Source organism: Limulus polyphemus, unplaced genomic scaffold (assembly GCF_000517525.1).
Source record: "Limulus polyphemus unplaced genomic scaffold, Limulus_polyphemus-2.1.2 Scaffold2177, whole genome shotgun sequence".
Lineage (NCBI taxonomy): Eukaryota > Metazoa > Arthropoda > Merostomata > Xiphosura > Limulidae > Limulus > Limulus polyphemus.
Genome location: NW_013667787.1, coordinates 93,696 through 114,145, shown reverse-complemented (window position 1 = coordinate 114,145; position 20,450 = coordinate 93,696). Strand labels below are relative to the sequence as shown.

The following is a 20,450-nucleotide window of genomic DNA, read 5'->3' as shown; positions in this document are numbered from 1 at the left end:
AGTCTTATCGATCTTTCTATAACCCAAATATAATAATAAAAAATGTTCATTGTGGTAAACGAAATAATAATTTGATCCAAGTAAGAGTTTTTTTTTTCTTCCCGATTTGTAAAAATATCCTTACGTTATAGAAAAAAATTAATATTATTTTCGAAATCTGCATAGCTGAAGTATGGAAAATCCGTTATTAAAATCAAAACAACTTTTATGTAGTTTAGATCTGCAAGCCTGTATTATCTCTCTATACAGTTAGGTCTCACCTGCGTACATTTTAGGTCTCCTTCTCGAAGAAAGGATGTTAACTTACTGGAAAAAGCTCAGAGAAGAACTACTATTTGATTTCGGGAATAGAGATGTGATCTTATAGGGATATCATAATATCTCTTTACTTATTTTATCTTAAGAAAACAAGGGTAAGAGGTGATCTTAATGAAGCTTACAAGAATATTTGGCCCGACATGGTCAGGTGGTTAGGACGCTCGACTCGCAATCTGCGGGTCGCGGGTTCGCATCCCCGTCCCACCAAATATGCGTGGGGGCGTTATAATGTGCGGTCAATCCCACTATTCGTTGGTAAAAGAGTAGCCCGAGAGTTGGCTGATGACTAGCTGCCTTCTCTCTCATCTTACACTGCTAAATTAGGGACGGCTAGCGCAGCGTTGGAGAAAATACGGAAAAATATACTTATCTCTATTTTGTTTTACTTTTATGCCTTCTAACAATATTTGTGGCATTAAATTACAGGCCCCCCCAGTAGCACGGTGGTATGTCTGCGGACTTACAACGCTAGAAACCGGGTTTCGATACCCGTGGTAGGCAGAGCACAGATAGCCCTTGTGTAGCTTTGTGCATAATTAAAAAACAACCAAAAACAAACAATTAAATTACATATACTCTTCTCAACTCCTTCTCACAGTCTTCTGGGACGTCAGCATTAAATTCACGGGTTTACAACGCTAAAATCCTGAGTTCTGTTCCCCGCGGTAGGTACAGCACATATAGTTTACTGCATAGCTTTACGCTAAAAAGAAATCCTTCTCATAAAGATATTTTCCTCAAACAAAGTTACTTTGACATTGTATAACTAATACGTGAAACCGCTACAATGTGGTAAAACTCTTTCATTAATTACAATCATGGTTTTGCCAATAAATGCCTTTACTGTCGAAATCACTGTTGTAATAAACTAAATATTTGTGAAAAGTCCAATTTTCTTAGTTTTCCTCAGTTCTGTTACTTTGGCACCTTATTACCTACACTCCAATGGTCTGTTATAGATAGTTAAATAGATGTGTAGATGAACAATATTTATAAAATAGCAAAGTTGTGATAAGAGATCAGTTTCCTTTTCTGATTTTAGTGCTTTATAACTGCCCCCCCCCGGTGAGTAAGCACTACGTTTATGGAATTACAATGTTAAAATCCAGGGTTCGATTCCACGCTGTGTACAGAGTGTAGATAGCCCATTGTGTGACCTTGCGCTAAAACAACAGCAATAGCTTTAAGATTTTCGATACTCATACAAGACGTATACTTTTAGATAATTATATCACAGCAAACATACAATTATCAGCACAGAGGAACAGTATTAAACAAATTTACTCTGTGTAATCCTTGAGTAAACATAAACAAATACAGTTGTTATCTTTATCTTATTATGTATGCTTCTTTTTCACACAACTGGCATGATAAACGAATTTTTGTTTTTATTCTAATTATTCTACCATACAGTGAGTGCAAAATGACAAATATAGAAGACAGTGTAATACTTTTATTATAGAAATGCTATATATATAGTCAGATGATTGTTTATATTTTGAATAATCGAACTCATTTATTAATACTCCATTAATTTTCAATGACGTTAAACTACTCAAAGAAATTAACAAAAATTATAATGGTAATTTTAATCGAGTAAGAATGTATAAAAGCTATAGAACTCATGGTCATTTTAACTGTAAAATTAAGCATTTCTAAGGAACATTTTACTTTTTTTTTTTCATTGTTTAAGTTATTTATCTGGTATTTGCGATTTGAAATAGGGTAGTAAAGTGTACTTTTCAGTGGGGCAGCTGATATGTAAATGAATTAAATTTTGCCAAGTTGCCAAGTAAGTTGACGAAACAAAAGAAACCTCTACTATTTATATCTCGTTTGATTGCAGATGGGTATTTTTTTCTTTTATCTTATCCATCTTTATTCATTAGAAATTTCGATATGTCAAATTAGCATTTCACAACTTATCTATCATAAATATCTTCCCAGAAGGCCTTTAAAACGTTGTTAGTTAATAGTAGTTGGGTTTATTAATCATCAACATTAAAGTAATAAAAGTTCTTTATCAATGATGTCCTTATTTGTTTAAATGTTTTGATATTTTTGAAATAGTTTAAAGCGTTTTTTCTTGTAGTTGGGCTAAACTTCTATGAGTTTAAATTTTAGGAGTAAAAACTTTCATTGGTAGCTTAAACCGTATCTCTGACACTTCGAAAACCTTAACCGTAAAATTTTAATCACAATTTTACTGGGCATCAGCTGATCTAATACAGTTTGTACTGTTTCATGAAAAAATAAAGTACGTTTCTCCAATATAAAAAACATTCATTGTTTCTTTTATGAACTATGACGATGAGCTGCTGAACAAATATCTCAATAATAATAAAAAACAAACAAACAGAGGAACGATACTTAAATTACGTTAACAGCTTGTGTGAGTATGAAATATTAGTTAACTTCAAACCAAGAAATCAACAACATGCAAACTGTGTTCTATTCGACATCACACTAAGAAATCAACAACATGCAAACTGTGTTCTATTCGACATCACACTAAGAAGTTAACAGTCCAAGTTGTGTTCTAGTTGACATCGCACCAAGAAGTCAACAGTACAAACTGTGTTCTAGTCTATATCATATTAAGAAGTCATCAGTTCAAATTGTGTTCTAGTTGACATCATACTAAGAAGTCAACAGTATACAAACCTTGTTCTAGTTGACATCGCACCAAGAATTCAACAGTACAACCTGTGTTCTAGGTGACATCACACTAAAAAGTCGACAGCAAAAATTGTGTTCTAGGTGACATCACACTAAGAAGTCGACAGCAAAAATTGTGTTCTAGGTGACATCACACTAAGAAGTCGACAGCAAAAATTGTGTTCTAGGTGACATTACACTAAGAAGTCGACAGCAAAAATTGTGTTCTAGGTGACATTACACTAAGAAGTATTCAGTATTTGAAAGTATATCAAAGGTGTAAATTTAAAGTATAATTTTCACTCTTAAATGTTCCTTTAGTCAAATAATCATACAAATATCCGGATGTATATGTGTGAGTAAAATGGCAGCGTTTTAATTTTGTTTTTGCTCTCTATTTCTAAAGGTAAGGTGAGTATCAAATAATTGTTTTAATTATATTATTTTTAATAAAATTCTGCCTTCTATTACTCAGAAACTTTCATAAATCCAACGGTTCTTAAAATAGTATAATAATTATCCAAAACCTTCATTTTAAAATGAGTATTGCAATAAATGTTGTACCCTTACAAATTTGTTTTACTATCTAAGTTAAATGTCCGCCCGTTTGTGATTTGAAATCAGAGTAATAAAGTATATTTAGCATGATATTAAAAAGAATGAATTTTTCGCTCTGGTTTCTCAAGGTTGATAAGATTCGCAAGGAATTTAATTAGGCTTTCTTTATTTTCTTTTTTACATAAACCAAGACCTGGCTTTATTCAGATAGTCATATATCAGTTACATTTCTGTGAATGTGCTCAAAATTCTCAGCTGTGATAAACCTTGCTCAAAATGAAAATAATATTAGATTGATTTCACTGAGTACCATCTTTAACAAACAAACAAAAAATAAAAACAAAGTTCACGCGGAATTAGTATCTTTTATCTTAGTGTTGTTTATTGGTATACGGTAAAATCACTAAAAAATGATGTATCTTTGCTTCTCTTGGGGTATCGTGAGTTAAAAAATAGCACAAAAATCAATCTAAATTTGTTAAGTAGGAACCTAGTTAGTTAAGCTGATTTGACTACTTTAATTCCATCACCTTGTGCGGTATCTATGAATTTGTAGGTTGTGGGAGATACCCAAAATATTTGCAATCATATATACACATAGCTCTCTTCTGACTTACTTAATTCTTATGTATAATTTATTTTTGAGATATTTCGTAAATATAGCAAATGATTGATGTTTTCTTGATAAAATAATGGAGAAATTCAGAATACAACAGTTTGTGAATGACGATGCTCGGTACTAAAATATGATATAACCAATCATAAGGGATGGCATTGTGGTTCTTTCAACCAAATGTGTATTTATAATTATACAAACAATCAACGGGTATTTTTAAAAATCTAACTAAGCATTGGTTAAATGAGGATTATTCTAGATTTTATTTTAAGTTTTACATAAGTCTATAGAAATGTAACTCCGAAATCAAACAAACACAAAATACTCTGTGTGTAATGATAATTAAATAAAGATAATTTAGTCATTTGATAAGATTTAACAACCTTCTTTAAAGATGTTTTTACGTAATCGCTACGTCTAATCAGAATTATGAATCTGGATTCTTTTTTCAGGTTTTAAGACAATCTCAGAGTATTATTGTAGTGTAATGGTGTAGATTTTATGAGCAATCAGTCATTTTTATCGTAATTATAGTTAGCATGAAGGTGAATTCCTGTCTCTGTTCCCTGACTTTAGACATGTCGTGAATCATGTAGTTTTGTTCGTTGATCAAATTGTCTGCAGAGGTAGCATTTAGTTTTGAAAAGTCACAATGAAAATACGCTATTTTTGTCGTTAACTGTATGTTTTCTGCCTTTCCTTAATCAATCTGTATAGCCACAAAAGATCGCGTCTACCCCCAAGCATTTACTCTAATAGGAACAGAAAACACAGGAGAAACAGTTCTCTAAATTAGGCCTAGAAACATCCTGTGTGGCGCCACCATGCAAACCTATCAAAAACAACCATCAGCCACGTAGAGAGTGCTACACCTGACCGATTTCCTGGCAGCCTTAGCCCCTCTGGTTGCCTAGAAACCAGCTCATTAGAAAAGATATGTATCAGTTAGGCGCCGAATCCACACCGATGATTGGCTCGCGGCAATAGTTAACACTAGCAGAACGAGTCAGACCGAATGTTATCAAGACCTAGAGGGTGTTTTCTAATGTCTGAGACCAGCCTCCAAACCAAAGACTGCCTACTTTTCGTTAATACACAGGCGTAAAGGTATGCCGCATACGGACAGCTACAAAACGTTCATTTAGCTACCAACTAAAATTCACTTTATTAGTTATTCTTTTTTTTTACTAGATATTTCAAGCAGCTTGATTTAAAACAATGACATTCGAAACTGAATAACAGAGTTAAAAGCAAGTTACCAAAGCGGAACATTACTTTTTCTCTTTTTTAGAAAACAGTTCATAAAATATTTAAATATTAATATATATTAATTACCAATATTTGTTTCTTGAAACATACAGATTATTCGAAGCTTGCATTAAAAATGTGTCATCCAAAACTGGAAAATTAAAATCAAATATATTTTCATGTATTTTGCATACAAGTATTGTTCTTTTTGTTAATAACTAACATTTTTATATTACCTTTACGTATTGTAAATGCTAAGAACGTTCACTTACTGGTAGATAATGAAGCTTAAATACTTATTTTGTAATGAAAATACTTTCATATGATAATTTCTATAATTTATATCATTATTAGCAACCTGTCCCTTTGAGTGGTTTATTATATAATAATAATTCACGAACAAAATATAATCTAATGGAATCTATTATACATTCGTAACATATATAATATTTGTGTATATATATGTGATCATTTACAGACTTTAAAAGAGTAAAAAAATAATATTTAGTCTCAGAATGCTTTTAAAATATATATATATATACACATACGTGTTTCGTCAATAATTGTCTTGCATATGGCAGTACGCTACAAACAGGATCACGTTTTATATGTTCTTGTCATTTAACGGCATGCTTGTTTCTAGCATAAAAAAAAGCATTTGCTCCAAACGTAGTCAAGAAAGTAAAAAATAATTCTAAAGGTTTTTAAGGAAAATTATCGCCAAAAAAACTAAGTTCTTTATTTTACCACCTTCGCATTTTTGTGTTTTTTCATAGACATATATAGAACACACATACATATAATAACAATGATGAACTACCTAAGAAAAAGTTGGAACTTTTGTAACGTATATATATATGTATGCATATATACAGCTTTATGGTATATAAAAATCTAAAACTATTTTTTTCCATTCGTTCGTTTGTAGTTAAGCACAAAGCTACACAAAGGGCGATCTGTGCTCTGCCCACGACGGGTATTGAAACCCGGTTTCTAGCGTTGTAAGTCCACATACATACCGCTATGCTACTGGGAGACATTACTTTCGAACATATATAAATGTATAGTTTATTCATATCAATAAAATGTACCAAGTAAAACATGAAATATGACAGAACATTATGACATAATTTTAGCATTACATAGGAAGAGAACGAACTAGCATTGTAAACGAAACATTTTCGTAATTTAACATAATATCGGTTTGAGAGACAAAGAGCGCAATTACCAATTAGTTGATAAAGATGTGTAATTGACCTGAAGAACTGAAACGTCGTTTTTCTGACTGTTCACCATAAAAGGTCACTCATCAGTAAAAAACATATTCATTGTTTTGATTATATTCCAGTTTATTTTAAGCCTACAGTGAAACAGTTTTGGTGTTGTTACTTTTATTATATAGAACGATATTTGAAAATTAGTTGCTCACTACGTTGCACATATGAGATCTAAAGGCACCCCACTGAAGGTGAAAGTTAAGATTGTATATCTTACGTAAAAGCTTATAATTAGATTTGATCTTCTTCTCATATGTTTTATACCTCCGATCAAAACCTGTCATCAATCCCAAATCGAGGGTTCCAAGTATGTTTATTTATGAATTGCCCGGCATGGCCAAGTGGTTAGGGTGCTCAACTCGCAATCTGAGAGTCGCGGGTTCGAATCCCCGTCCCACCAAACATGCTCGCCCTTTCAGCCGTGGGGACGTTAAAATGTTACGATCAATCCCACTATTCGTCGGTAAAAGAGTAGCCCAAGAGTTGGCGGTGGGTGGTGATGACTAGCTGCCTTCCCTCTAGTCTTACATTGCTGAAATAGGGACGGCTAGCGCAGATAGCCCTCGTGTAGCTTTGCGTGAAATTCTAAAAATCTAAACCTACAACATTGTTTTTTAAATCATACTTGTAATATTACGTTGAAAGTGCTTAAGATTTATTTGTAATAGCATTAAGAAAAGCTTCGTGGATTAATGTGGAACTTTATTACAGAAATTATCACAACTACGCAACTTGATAAATGCTTTCCTCTGGGTTTAAGTCGAATGCACAAATTAACATCATGCTTTCTTATTCTGTTAAATTTCACTTGGCTTAATATTCAATACAACATCTCCCAGATAAATAATTTAAATCAAATGCAATTAATGATTCCTGTGAATTTTTCGAAAATATCCTTAAAAATCGAACATTTTTTAAAGACAATTTTGAAGGTGTGTCTGTTGCATTCAGATTTTTAAGTGCTTGTTTGAGGAGCATGTTTTCTGGCAACCATTAGTCAGTATAGAGAAATCACCATGATACTGGTGATTTCAATTATAATAGCCCCCCCCCCCCAGTGGCACAGTGGTATGTTTGCGGACTTACAACGCTAGAAACCTGGTTTCGATACCCGTGGTGGGCAGAACACACATAGCCCTTTGTGTAGCTTTGTGCTTAATAACAAACAACAACAATTATAATATGTCTGTTCTCTTGGGTGATACGTCACTCTGGTAGTAGTAGTATTAATTAGATTAGACATAATCGTTTTTAATATTGTATATAATAATTGTATTTTGCATACTAATAATTGCTGTATTCTATACAATAGACAAAATCATTCAACTCACGTGGTAAAAGGCAAGAAGGGTTGAATGTTGTACCAATAACTTTGCTTTGGCCCTGCAGAGAAAAGTAAAATCGTTTGTTTAAGATGAAATATAATTTCATTCTTTACATACCTTGGCAGCAAGACATACAACTAAATACACTTATTGGTAAATAAAAAGACAGACAAATACAACTAAGATAATGCCAAAAAGTTTACTTACTTCTTTTCACTCTTACATTTAACTTTAGGAAATGTTTTTGACATCGATTGTATTTAAGTAGTAGAAATTAAGTCATAAGCAACATTTTGGGTGCCTTCAGCACCTTGAAATCTAGGGGGGGGAGTGAAATCCAATGTTTTCGTACTTCGATTGGCTAGGGTTATATTCTACTTTAGCTAATTTCTAATTTTGTGTTTTGTAATGTTACAGTACAACGACTTTCGTTAAAACACTTCATACGCAGTTATCTTGAAAGCCGGCTTAAGAGTCACATACACTATATTATTTCTACGTAGTTGAAATTAATATTTATAGTCTTAGCTAGCACCTTTACACTACTAGGATTAACCCTTAAGTTACCGAGTTGTTTTTATACCATTCACTACCGGTGCATGGTGTCCATATATCGCACTATATTGAGCGCATTTATGTTATAACCGTTAACACACTCAGCATAAAGAGTTGACCATAAAAACATGTAGGAGAGAGAGAGAGCGGTGAAAGCACTAATTTTATATGTAGAATGCAGAAGAAACGCGGTAATGAGATTAATTTTAGTGTACACGATTGTTTTGTTTAACATTTTTGTGTGACTCATGTGTTATTAGAGACCTGTAACCGACAAAGCCAAGAACTCACAAGCAGTTTGGTAGATAAATAGTTTAGACCAATGCGTTTAGGTTGGGAGTTATATTAGTTTAGATAATTTGGCTGAGTTTTTATACTTTTATAGTAGTATAATCTGTCTACCGTACTACTTATTAATTTTGGCCTTTGGTACTATAATGGGGGCTGAAATACCAATGTCAAAAGGTAAGGTTACCTTGCCCTACCCCCCGTGGTAGAACCTTATTTTTGCTTTTCTGTCATTTTACATTTCTTTGGAGAGCAGTCGCCTTCCCACAATTGTCTATAGATGTGGGACGTTGTGGGCTTCAGCACCCACATCTTGTTCTCCTAACTTATTCTTATTGTTTATGGTGACTTATGCAGTTTTTTGTGATTGTTAATACCTTTTTTTTGTTAATTAAAATATATATGTTTGTATGTACGTAAGTATACTTATGGGTGGTAGAATATATTGCTAGCCATTAAATTATAATTAAAATATATATGTTTGTATGCATGTAAGTATACTTTTGGGTGGTAGAATTATATTGCTAGCCATTAAATTATAATTAAAATATATATGTTTGTATGCATGTAAGCATACTTTTGGGTGGTAGAATTATATTGCTAGCCATTAGATTATAATTGAAATATATATGTTTGTATGCATGTAAGTATACTTTTGGGTGGTAGAATTATATTGCTAGCCATTAAATTATAATTAAAATATATATGTTTGTATGCATGTAAGTATACTTTTGGGTGGTAGAAATATATGCTAGCCATTAAATTATAATTAAAATATATATGTTTGTATGCATGTAAGTATACTTTTCGGTGGTAGAATTATATTGCTAGCTATTAAATTATATTGGATGGATATATAGTTCTTACACTTCACAATATGTTTGTGTATTCTTATTGTAAAAATGGATAGCGGTTAGGTAATTCTAAGGATATGTTGTATTATATTATATGTTGTAATTTGGTACTACAATTGCATCAGTATTTGGACTTATTAAAAATGGACATAAAGTTGATATTAAGAAAATAACGACCGAGGCCACAAATGGCTGCGGACGATGAATGTGTAGTTGGATTCGGAACGTTGTGGGCCTTAGCAACAGTCTCGCCCCTTTATTGTTTAGTTATCTGTTGGATTCGGAACGTTGTGGGCCTTAGCAACAGTCTCGCCCCTTTATTGTTTAGTTATCTGTTATACTGGTTTGCAACTTGCAGAGACAGGGTTGTCCCCCAACATTGTTTAGGTGCCATTTATCATGGTAGCTATTTTTGTCCAAAATTGTATCTTTTGTAATTTCTGCATACAACACAATTTTACCTTTTTTCTTATCTAGCGATAGAGTTACTCTTACGAGATAATAATATTCTCTCCACAAAAGACAACTTGAAAAATTAACCTGCAGATGAAATATGTCATACAGATCTTTATTTCTCGTTTGTCTAACATATCCTTATTTTCCTTTACCATTGGTTTAAGTTTTACGTTTCAGTACACATTATAGCGTATTACTGCCTTACCGATAGTTAGAAGTATCGATTGTTTGTTTGTTTGTTTTTGGAATTTCGCGCAAAGCTACACGAGGGCTATCTGCGCTAGCCGTCCCTAATTTAGCAGTGTAAGACTAGAAGGAAGGCAGTTAGTCATCACCACCCACCGCCAACTCTTGGGCTACTCTTTTACCAACGAATAGTGGGATTGACCGTCACATTATAACGTATTACTGCCTTACCGATAGTTAGAAGTATCGAAACACCAGCCTACGAAGAAGTAATTGCATTAAGATTATTTGTTTCATTTGCAAGCAGGCTAAAAATTGTGTGTCCATAAATCGTGTCCAGTATAGAACTTTAAAAAGCTTAATATAAATTTGGAATATATTTCTTTAAATTTAGACAAACAGCTTTTTTACATTGCATTTGATATTTCATATAAACGAATAAAACAATGAATAATAAATATTATTTTCACAGAAAATATTTTTCGAACTCATTTAAAGAAAAGTTTGGATTTACCAAAGATCGAAATTACTTTTATTACAACTACTGGATATTATCATTAAGACACAAGGAAAGAAAAGCAGACTAAGCTGTTTAGATAATAGTTTTCCCAATTTACAAAAAATTTACTCGTTACCTGATGAACATTTATAGTTTTTGTACAGGTTTAACAGTATATGTTCTTATAGTCAGTTGCATTTAGTAGCTATACTATACTTAGTAATTATAAAACAAACATACCTTTACTGGACAACAAGAGAGGGAAGTGTGTAAAATAGTGAACCACACCTTTATATAAAATATATATTATTAATACACTTTTCATACAATTAAGGGATTTTATCTGAGTTTTTTTTTCTATAACATATATCCTATAGCAAAGGTTTCCTGCAATGACTGGCTTATAAAGTATTGCTATAAATAAGATCGTGGACTGCCCTCTTCCACTATTCTGAGCTCAACTAAGACTTCATTCGGTGATAAAATTGATACTCTCTGCCATACTTGAACCGTTCGTCCGATACATTTAAACTCAATCTCAGTTTCTTCACTAAATATAATCGAAACTGGTTTAGTTCAGCCAGATACTCACAACTTATGATACAAGACAAACAGACGGACAACTTTGATATACATACACACATACATGTGATTATAAGATTTCTTTCACTTTTTTTTCAGCTTGTTAGTTAACGTAAGCCTTACATACGCGGTTACTTAAAAAAACATCCTGATGTAGGTTAAACTAAAGATAAAAAACACCCTGACGTAGGTTAAACTGAAGATAAAAAAACACCCTGATGTAGGTTAAACTAAATATATGTTATGTAAAAAGGTCTTGAACTTATCTCAAACTGTGTGAATTAACTTGATAAATATTTGTATATAAAAACATGAAAGAGTCACAGTCATGTTAACTTTCTGAAATTCCATATGTTGAACGTCAGAACAACAGAAATCTTCAAATTGCGGATGTATAATTTCATGTTATCTTCTAAATGTTTTCTTTTTTATATCTATAAAATCAGATAAATATTTCACTCTCAAACAAAGCATCATAAGTTTTAAAAGTTGTTCTGTAACTTATCAAACATTACAAATACTTAAACAAATATTTAAATCAAAACTCGTATTTTTTGCTTGGTTTCGTTAAAGCTAATGATGTTATACAGAGCTAATGTTAAAATAAAAATACTAAATAATTATAGTTATTTTTAACTTATTTAACAAAGTACAATATTAACTACTCTTACCTTAGTAATACATTATTATGAAAAAAACGTTTTTTTTCACACGACAAAAACTTCGTACATAAACAAAACAAACTTGGTTATTTCTATGCATCAAGGAGTTCATATTATGCACAAGTTACATTGTTAAGCATAAAGCATGTCCAGGCATTGATATCACGCTGACATAATACCTGCGACACAGGTAATATTGCAAGCGAAAGTCGTGAACAAACTAGTGTTACAAAAAACAAAACGGCGCACAACAAAATGTAAGATGATCCTCATGTTAGGGGAAAAACTGATTCATGTACATTGGGCAGACATAGATAAGAGGTCGAAGTTCCGCTTTCAGCAGTCGTTGTTGCTATCAGTAACCTGAAGCATGCAACCAAACAGAAAGAAAAACCAATGTGCTTTTAGCATACAAAATTATTCTATTTCTAGGAAATGGGAGATTTAAACCTGTACTTGATAAAAACACGTCTAGTTTCGTATCACTGTTTATCTCTGTTATGTTCATTAACCACTTAATCAAGTATTTCAGAAAGATATGCACATAACGAAAGGGTATGGCGAAGTTAAAAAAGCAGTTATGAAAAAATATTCTGAAAGCCGTTAAAGCGTATTCATATTATATATTGAAAAATGTTTTAAAATCACAATATAGTATATTCAGTTATTTCGTGACAATTCTAGACATCTAGAAATTTTGCATTGACACCTCTAAAGTTTTTGTCACTTCTGCAATTACCATACTTTACTTCTGTAATGAGGACCTGAAATTATATTAAAAGTTATACAGCTTGCCAAAATGTTTATTTAAACAATATTTCTGAACACCTTGTCTCTGTAATATCAAATGGAATTCGGTAAATAGATCTATAGGTTCTATACAATATCACGAGGGATCATGACGAACCACTTAACATAACGAGCCAGTAGGTTTAGCTAAGTTTCAATACTTTTCAGACTAAGCAAAGAAGGTTTTGTATTTGGAGTTATGAAAAATAAAACAGATAAGTTAAATTTAATGGCTTTCCGAGAGGGGAAATTAGGTAAACACCCACAGCGTTTGCTTTGATTAATTCCCGTTCACTCGAAGCTGGCATTGTAGTTAATTTTGCAACCTTTGAATTTGTGTGAATATAAAAACGTTGTGTGTTAGGTAATCGATTTAGCAGGAATAAGTCAATTCCAGCTAAAAGGCTGGATAAGATGACTTAGTAAATAACATGTAAAATCTAGCAGTATATTATAACCTTATTAATAAAATATAGTAACCTCAAGTTAAAAACTTACCTTATACTGTATTGCCCAAAAATTATCAATTAATGTTTCTAGTTCTTCGTGCATTCTTCCAACCTACAACAGTAAAACCGTAAGGATTTTTATATCCTCTTCAGTTATCTGATCTTACATTGTCTTCTAATCTATCTTACTATTTTACTTATAGTTTCTGTAAGTCAACCGAACAAAACCATATTGTACTGCAAATGTTCAATTGCGCCAAGTTACAATAATGAATAAGCATTAGATCCACACAAAACGGTTACCAGATTTAGTACAATATAGAGTGAATGTACATATAATCATGTATAAATATATACAACAAAACACTCGAATATTACATTCTTCTCTTTTGCCTCTACTTTATTAATTTCTTCGATCGGTTCCATGACTTTAAAAGACACTATTCAGGATATAATTTTACTGAGAATCTATAACAAAAGCATTCCAATACGGTTTTCAAATAAAAATAAATAACCTAAATTAAATACACATATTTTCCAAGCACACAATACACTCCATGTATAAATGAAGTATATTAACAATGCTCAAAAATATATAAAATTAGTTAATATTTATCCAACGTACTTTCCTTTTTGTTATTAAAATCGTATTCAAGTCTTTTTCGTGATAATGTGCTGTCTTATCTTTCTGGTGATTACCTAAGATTGCTCTTTTTTTTTTCGCTTTTTAAACATCTGTCACAGTCAGTAAAATTGGCAATTTATTACTGTACTGGTACTTCTTATGACACGATCATTTGTTATTATCATTATTAATGAGTTAGTGGAAAGATGTGTAATCTAAACATTAAAACTCTCAGTAAAATTATCACATATTTCATGTATAGGTAATTTTTTCTATTTGCTTATTATTAGTATAAGTAATAAGACATATCAACAGTCAAGTGCTTAATACCTAGAAGTCTTACATTACCTGAACAAAGATGGTTACAATAACTAATCCATTCTCGCCCTTGGCTGCTTCATCAGCACAGTGGTAGTATGTACTATTCCAGTGGATCAGTTGAATCTGTAATATTTATTTAACCGTAGTAAGAACAATAAAATATTTAATAGCTCGAAATAACTACTGTACCTATACTTCGGGTGTTCATATCGATGTTGTTATTTTACCTGGAAAGAAAAGTGGAAATTCATGTTTAATTATAGAAAAATGTTTACAAACCACAATTTTATTTAAGTAACTTACTCTTAAACGTATACATACTTTAGTAATTTATATTCTACTACAAACAAATTTAAGTTTTCTTTGTATTACTGGTTCAAAATATAGTTAAGCCTGTTTATTGAATCTTAAGGCTGGTATTCAATTTTATTATATTTTGTCTTATATGTTTAAAAATCGAATATTAGTAAAAATAAAACGAGTTTGATTCATATATCTATCAATCATGTTTTCTTTATTGAAAGTGATATCAAAAGCAAGTAATGACGTAATTGCACTGAAACACTAAATGAGATTTGAAGTGTGCTTGCTCTTGTTATAGATTTCGCGCAAAGCTACACGAGGGCTATCTGCGCTAGCCGTCCCCAATTTAGCAAACTCTTTTACCAACGAATAATGGGATTGACCGCAAATTATAACGCCCCCACGGCTGAAAGGGCGAGCATGTTTGGTGGGACGAGGATTCGAACCCACGACCCTCAGATTGCGAGTCGAGCGCCCTAACCACCTGGTCATGCCGGGCCATTGAAGTATGTAACTGTAAAGTTAAATTGCTTGCTTTTGTGAAAATGAAACATTGTAAATCGTTTGGCAGATTTCATCACATGGACTTTTAAATAATGTAGACTTAATTCACAGGAAAACAAATCTAATCGAGCCTGTTTTGAATCTAGCCACAAAAGTAGTTGCAGTTCGTTTAAAGTTAACATTCAACAAACCTGACAGTAATGTTCAAAATTTCCACACAACTAAGGTGACCATTAACACTCACGTTATAAAGAAAAGGCGAAGAAAAATTTGATTTGGCCAGTCATCATATCCAGGCTGATAGAAAAAGTGTTAAGTGAGCTGGACTACTGACCTATATCTCATCGTTTTAAGTTGAACGACACTTTGCAATTTGTGGGAACTTATTTTAAAATTTAGAAAAAGGCAGTAGAAATACTTTATCAGAAATATGATGATATACTAAGATAAACTTAAAAGAGTAGTTTGATTAGGTAAGTAGAAAGGTGAGCAAAGAAAAATAAACCTTATATTGAAAAGCTTATAAATTTAGGATACAATACCAACAAAATGCTTCTTTCGTTAAACTCGAAACAAAAAATATTTTTTATGTTATTTCTTTTGCTAAAGTTATTACAATCGCAAAGCTTAGCACAAATTACTATAAAGTTTTTTCCATGTGTATATAGAAACTTGAATAAATTAAAGAACATATTTCCATTCTATGCTATAAATTAACGATCTCCGACGATTAATATTCTGAGGAGTCAATCTTATATCTTAATAATAGCATATTATCTGTACTTTTGAATAAGTTTAAACAAATTAGATCTAGTTATCGTAGTTTATTGTTTACTGCCTTCCTAACTTGTGTTATTTTGAATTTGGTGAATATAATTAACATAGTTAATTGTATTACCTTGGATTTTAAACAATACATACTTTTCTAATACATTACCTCACTCATGGGCAAGTGCCTGAGGATTGGAGAGTTGATAATGCTACTCCTATTTTGAAATGAGATAATAATACCCCGAAAATTATTAGCCAGTTAGTGTTACTTTTGTTTGTGAAAAAGCCAAGAAAGCCTATATGATAAAAGAAACTTTACAAAACCATTTGGTGAAATGTGATACCATAAATAAAAGCCAAAAGGAAATCTTTCTTTACTAATCTTTTTTCATTTTTTTTCTCGGCGATGGAAAATAATATCGGTAGGGATTGAAGGAAAACTAGTTAATTTGATTGTAGGTTAGTTGGATGGGGTAAGGAAAAGGTTATTATTAATGGCGGCCAGTTAAGCTGAACCTTGTTACTAGTGGTGCCTGGAGGTCATTGCTTTTCCTTTTTCATATTTACAATAATCATATTGATAAGGACATAATTCATAAGTTAGTAATGTTCGCTGATGGCATTAAACTCTTGTGAAAACAACATTTGTCAAATGGCCTATAATTATGATAAGTGCAAGGTAAGACATTTTGGTTATCATAATTTGAATCGCTCGTTTAATAAAAATGAGAACCTACTCAATAGCGTGACTGAAAACGATCGTGGTATAGTGGTAGAAAAGTCACTCAAACCAATGAAGAAGTGGTCTGTTGCTAGAAGAAAGGCAATGGAATTTTAAGATGTATTTATAGACATATTAATCAAAGGAAGCAGTTATCTCTCTATGCAAATCATTTGTTAGGCCTCCTATGGAATACTGTGTACAGTCTCCGTTTTCTTTTCTAAGAAAATATCCAGAGGAGAGCTACTGGGTTAATTTTGTGGATTGAAGAGAGATCTTATAGGGAAAGGTTAAATTAACTTATTTTATCCTGAAAAAAGAAGTATGATAGGTTACCATATTATCCGGTGTATCGATAGGATAAAGGCCTTTGATTGTTTTGTGCTATATTCTGAAAATAATTTAGAAAAGACACGCTAGGCTCCAGTTGTTAAGATAGCTTTATAGCTAACATGATGACTGAACTGTGGAATAAAATCTCGTCAGCAGTACAAAAGTGTAAGAGGGTTATCAATGTTTTCTTGAAAATATAGGGTGGATTTAAATTTCTACTTTTATTAAGGTGAATTATAAATGACAGGGTTCACCATATGTTATATTATGTTATGATTCCAATGATTTATTCATAAACAAACTAAAATGCTTAAGGAATTTTATTTCTGTAGAATTTCTAACGAAGCCTATAATTTTTTAACACTTATCAATTTTCAATAAAACTATGTTAATAAGAATTACACTTCTGGTTGTGAATAAAACATGAAACTACAAACTAAATATTGAATATAAAGATTATAGCTTATGCTAATGTAAACTTTAAATATAATAATAACAAAAACGCAAAATAAGCTGTTAGATATTGTGAGTTTCAGTTTATATGGTCAATAACTCAGGCTACAGAATACGTAGTAAAAATGCTTTTTATTTTTCGGCTATGATAGTCATATTGAGTGACGTAACTAAAAAAAACGAAATTAAGAACATAAGATGAAAATTCACTTCTTTGTTACTAATCTAAGACGTATTTTTATGTTTTTTAATATATTGTTTGTTTGTTATTAAGCACGATGCTACACAATGGACTATCTGTGCTGTTTCCACCACGAGTATCGAAGCCCAGTTGTTAGCGGTTTGAGCCCTTAGACTTACTGCTGAGGCACTGTGTGGTTTTTCTTTCAATATGAGGGTGGGATAATACTATCAACACTGTATTCCATGCATAGTATGGTTTCAGACTTTCATTCTTTAGGTGTGTGGAGTACGTCCTACAACAATTTCCTTTCACATAGTTTGGAATAAACTGCTATATTTGCCATTAACAGGTTAATTTAACGGTTATATTGTCCCCCGGTGGGACAGCGGTAAGTCTATGGGCTTATAACACTAAAATCTGAAGTTCGATTTCAGCAGATAGCCCAATGTGGCTTTGCTCTAAAAAAAACTATTATGCTTATCATAACCTTGAACAGAAAACTATACAAGACTACATATATCTTTTTATCCGACGTTGTCAATGTTATCTATAATACTCTTTGGAATTTTTAACACTTATTCACTAGAATTAACACTGAACAATAATCTTATATACGTATGAAGATATGTAAATTAATAAACCTGATTATATATATTTTTTCTTAATTATATTTCTTGTAGCGCAAGATTAACAAAACTCTTTCGTTTGATTTGACATCGTCTTACTATTTTCTTTTATGAGTGTTCAATTTCTTTTTTATGTCCTAGCTCGAAAACAATTCACCAAATTATATTTTTAAGCTTTCTCAATTTTCTTGCCAAGCAGACTGTGAATCACATATAAAAAAACAGTGATTGAAAATATAGATAACTTGGGGTTTGTGTGCAGGGAGAGCCCCAAAGTTTGTCATGAAACATTGAAATTTACCTGAGCTTAATCTTTCTGTTAATGCACATCACGAGTGTGTCTTCAGATAACAGAAAAACTAGTTATTAGTTGGAGGAAACTGGCAACAGTCTCATATTCGATCACAATCGTTCTTTGTCGTGACCTGTCAGAATAAACATCAAGTAAGCCTGAAGGATGATATATTATCGTTATATGAGATGACAAAGAAATGTTAGACACGCAAAGTAAGGCGTGTCAATATTTTTTTCTACTTTATGTCGAAAGGAAGCAGCTGTATCTCCTCGTGCGTTTTCTCATAGGCTGATTTATTTTATAAGAATGATCTGATTGGTTAAACAATGATATACCTTGGGAAATAAGCTAATGGCATATTTCTATTTCATGAATAAGTAAAAGCACTACCAACCATTTAAATGTAGTTTCAATAACTCATAAAATTAAGTGAAGACATCCGGTCATCCAAAATATAAAAAAAAAATTCAACTTAGATCATTGAAAAAAGCGTGTTGACGTGACACGGGAACTTTAATGAAATAATAAATTATATTATTTATTTTTGCATTAGATAACCAAATTAAGTAAGGAAAAAATTCTTAACTGTTCTTTCTATATTCCTGAAGTCTCAGTGGCACAGCGGTATGTCTGCAGGTTTATACCGCTAGAAACCAGGTTTCGATATCCGTGGTTAGCAGAGCATAGATAGCCCTTTGTGTAGCTTTGTACTTAATAACAAACAACAACAACAACTGAAGTCCCAAAATTATTTGTGTTTTAGAGTAACATAAATAAAATTATTGCAGTATTATATAAAACCGAATTCGTAAACATAATAACATTATTTTACTGCGGTTTTTGATTTGTTTCGGATACTTACTCAAAGTTATACAGGAGCTATCCGTTCTATTTCTGATCCGATGGACTAAAGGAAAGGCAAGTAATTCATAGCCCCCAATGCCCACTTTTGGGCTATTACAATCAAAGGTGGGATTTGGCTGTCATTTTTATGACGATTTTTTTGTAGCATAGGGACGCAAACCACGGATCTTTAGACCCACAGTCCAGCATGCTAACCATTAAGCCATCTTCAGCCCATTATAGGAGTATTTGAGATCTAGCCTTCAAAATTTATGTTTTTTTATTTAATGTTGTTGCTATATAACTGGTTTCTTGAATACTTCAACAAAACTACCTTTCTTATATAAACAATTCATTTTCTAAATTTGTTGATACCTTGTTTTACTGATCAAAATTGAAATCAGACTTGTTAATTACTTTACTGACCGTATATTATACAACCTAGATATATCCACATAATAACAACTGTTATCTCCAGACCTTTCAAATTTACCCATTCTTAAATAAACTAAGATCATCACAACGTTAAAAACGCAGAATAATTTATTAAAAACGGTATCATGCTCGTTAGCATGTTTAGGCGGTCGGTACTACTTTGCCATCTGATGATCTGCATCATCAACATATATGAACTTAAGCTAACTTTCAATATGGCGTTTCACAGTTGTATGAATTTAGCGGTTCTCACAAAATATTACCAAAATATTTTGACGGTAGAATTGGCCACTAGCCTAGTTTTTCTGTATGGGAGAGCAAAAAAATGCATTAATGCACTTTGCTCTGTGTACTCCTAAAGTCCTCACACAACATTTGTGCAAACATTAATGCACTTTGCGCTGTATACTCCTAAAGTTCTCATACAACGTTTGTGCACTTTCTTTTTTCACAATAGGTATTAGTAATAGCCATGCTTTTTCTAATCGGTATAATCCATACTCATAAAATATGCACGATCTTAGCACTGTCTATGTCCTTAGTGCTCCAGAGAAACCTATGTAATGGTCATTGTATTGGTTACACATTTCTAGTGTTTATATGATGACGTGTTGTATACTTATTCAAAAAAAGCTGAGATGGTTGGCTATCTGATCCTAAAAACAAACAAAAAACAGTGACATACTCTACCACTAATTTCTTAATAATATTTTTGA

General features: G+C 32.0%; 1 protein-coding gene across 1 annotated transcript in view; it reads right to left on the bottom strand.

Annotated features, from left to right (window-relative positions):
* The window catches only part of LOC106466173 (carbonic anhydrase-related protein-like), a 76,223-nt gene that overhangs the window by 17,469 nt on the left and 38,304 nt on the right, over nt 1-20,450 (bottom strand). Inside the window, exons 5-7 of the mRNA XM_022394141.1 lie at nt 14,294-14,389; nt 13,370-13,432; nt 8,007-8,058 (exon numbers count right to left, since the gene is read on the bottom strand). Coding sequence (XP_022249849.1) covers nt 8,007-8,058; nt 13,370-13,432; nt 14,294-14,389 — 211 coding nt within the window. The remainder of the gene's footprint in view (nt 1-8,006; nt 8,059-13,369; nt 13,433-14,293; nt 14,390-20,450) is intronic.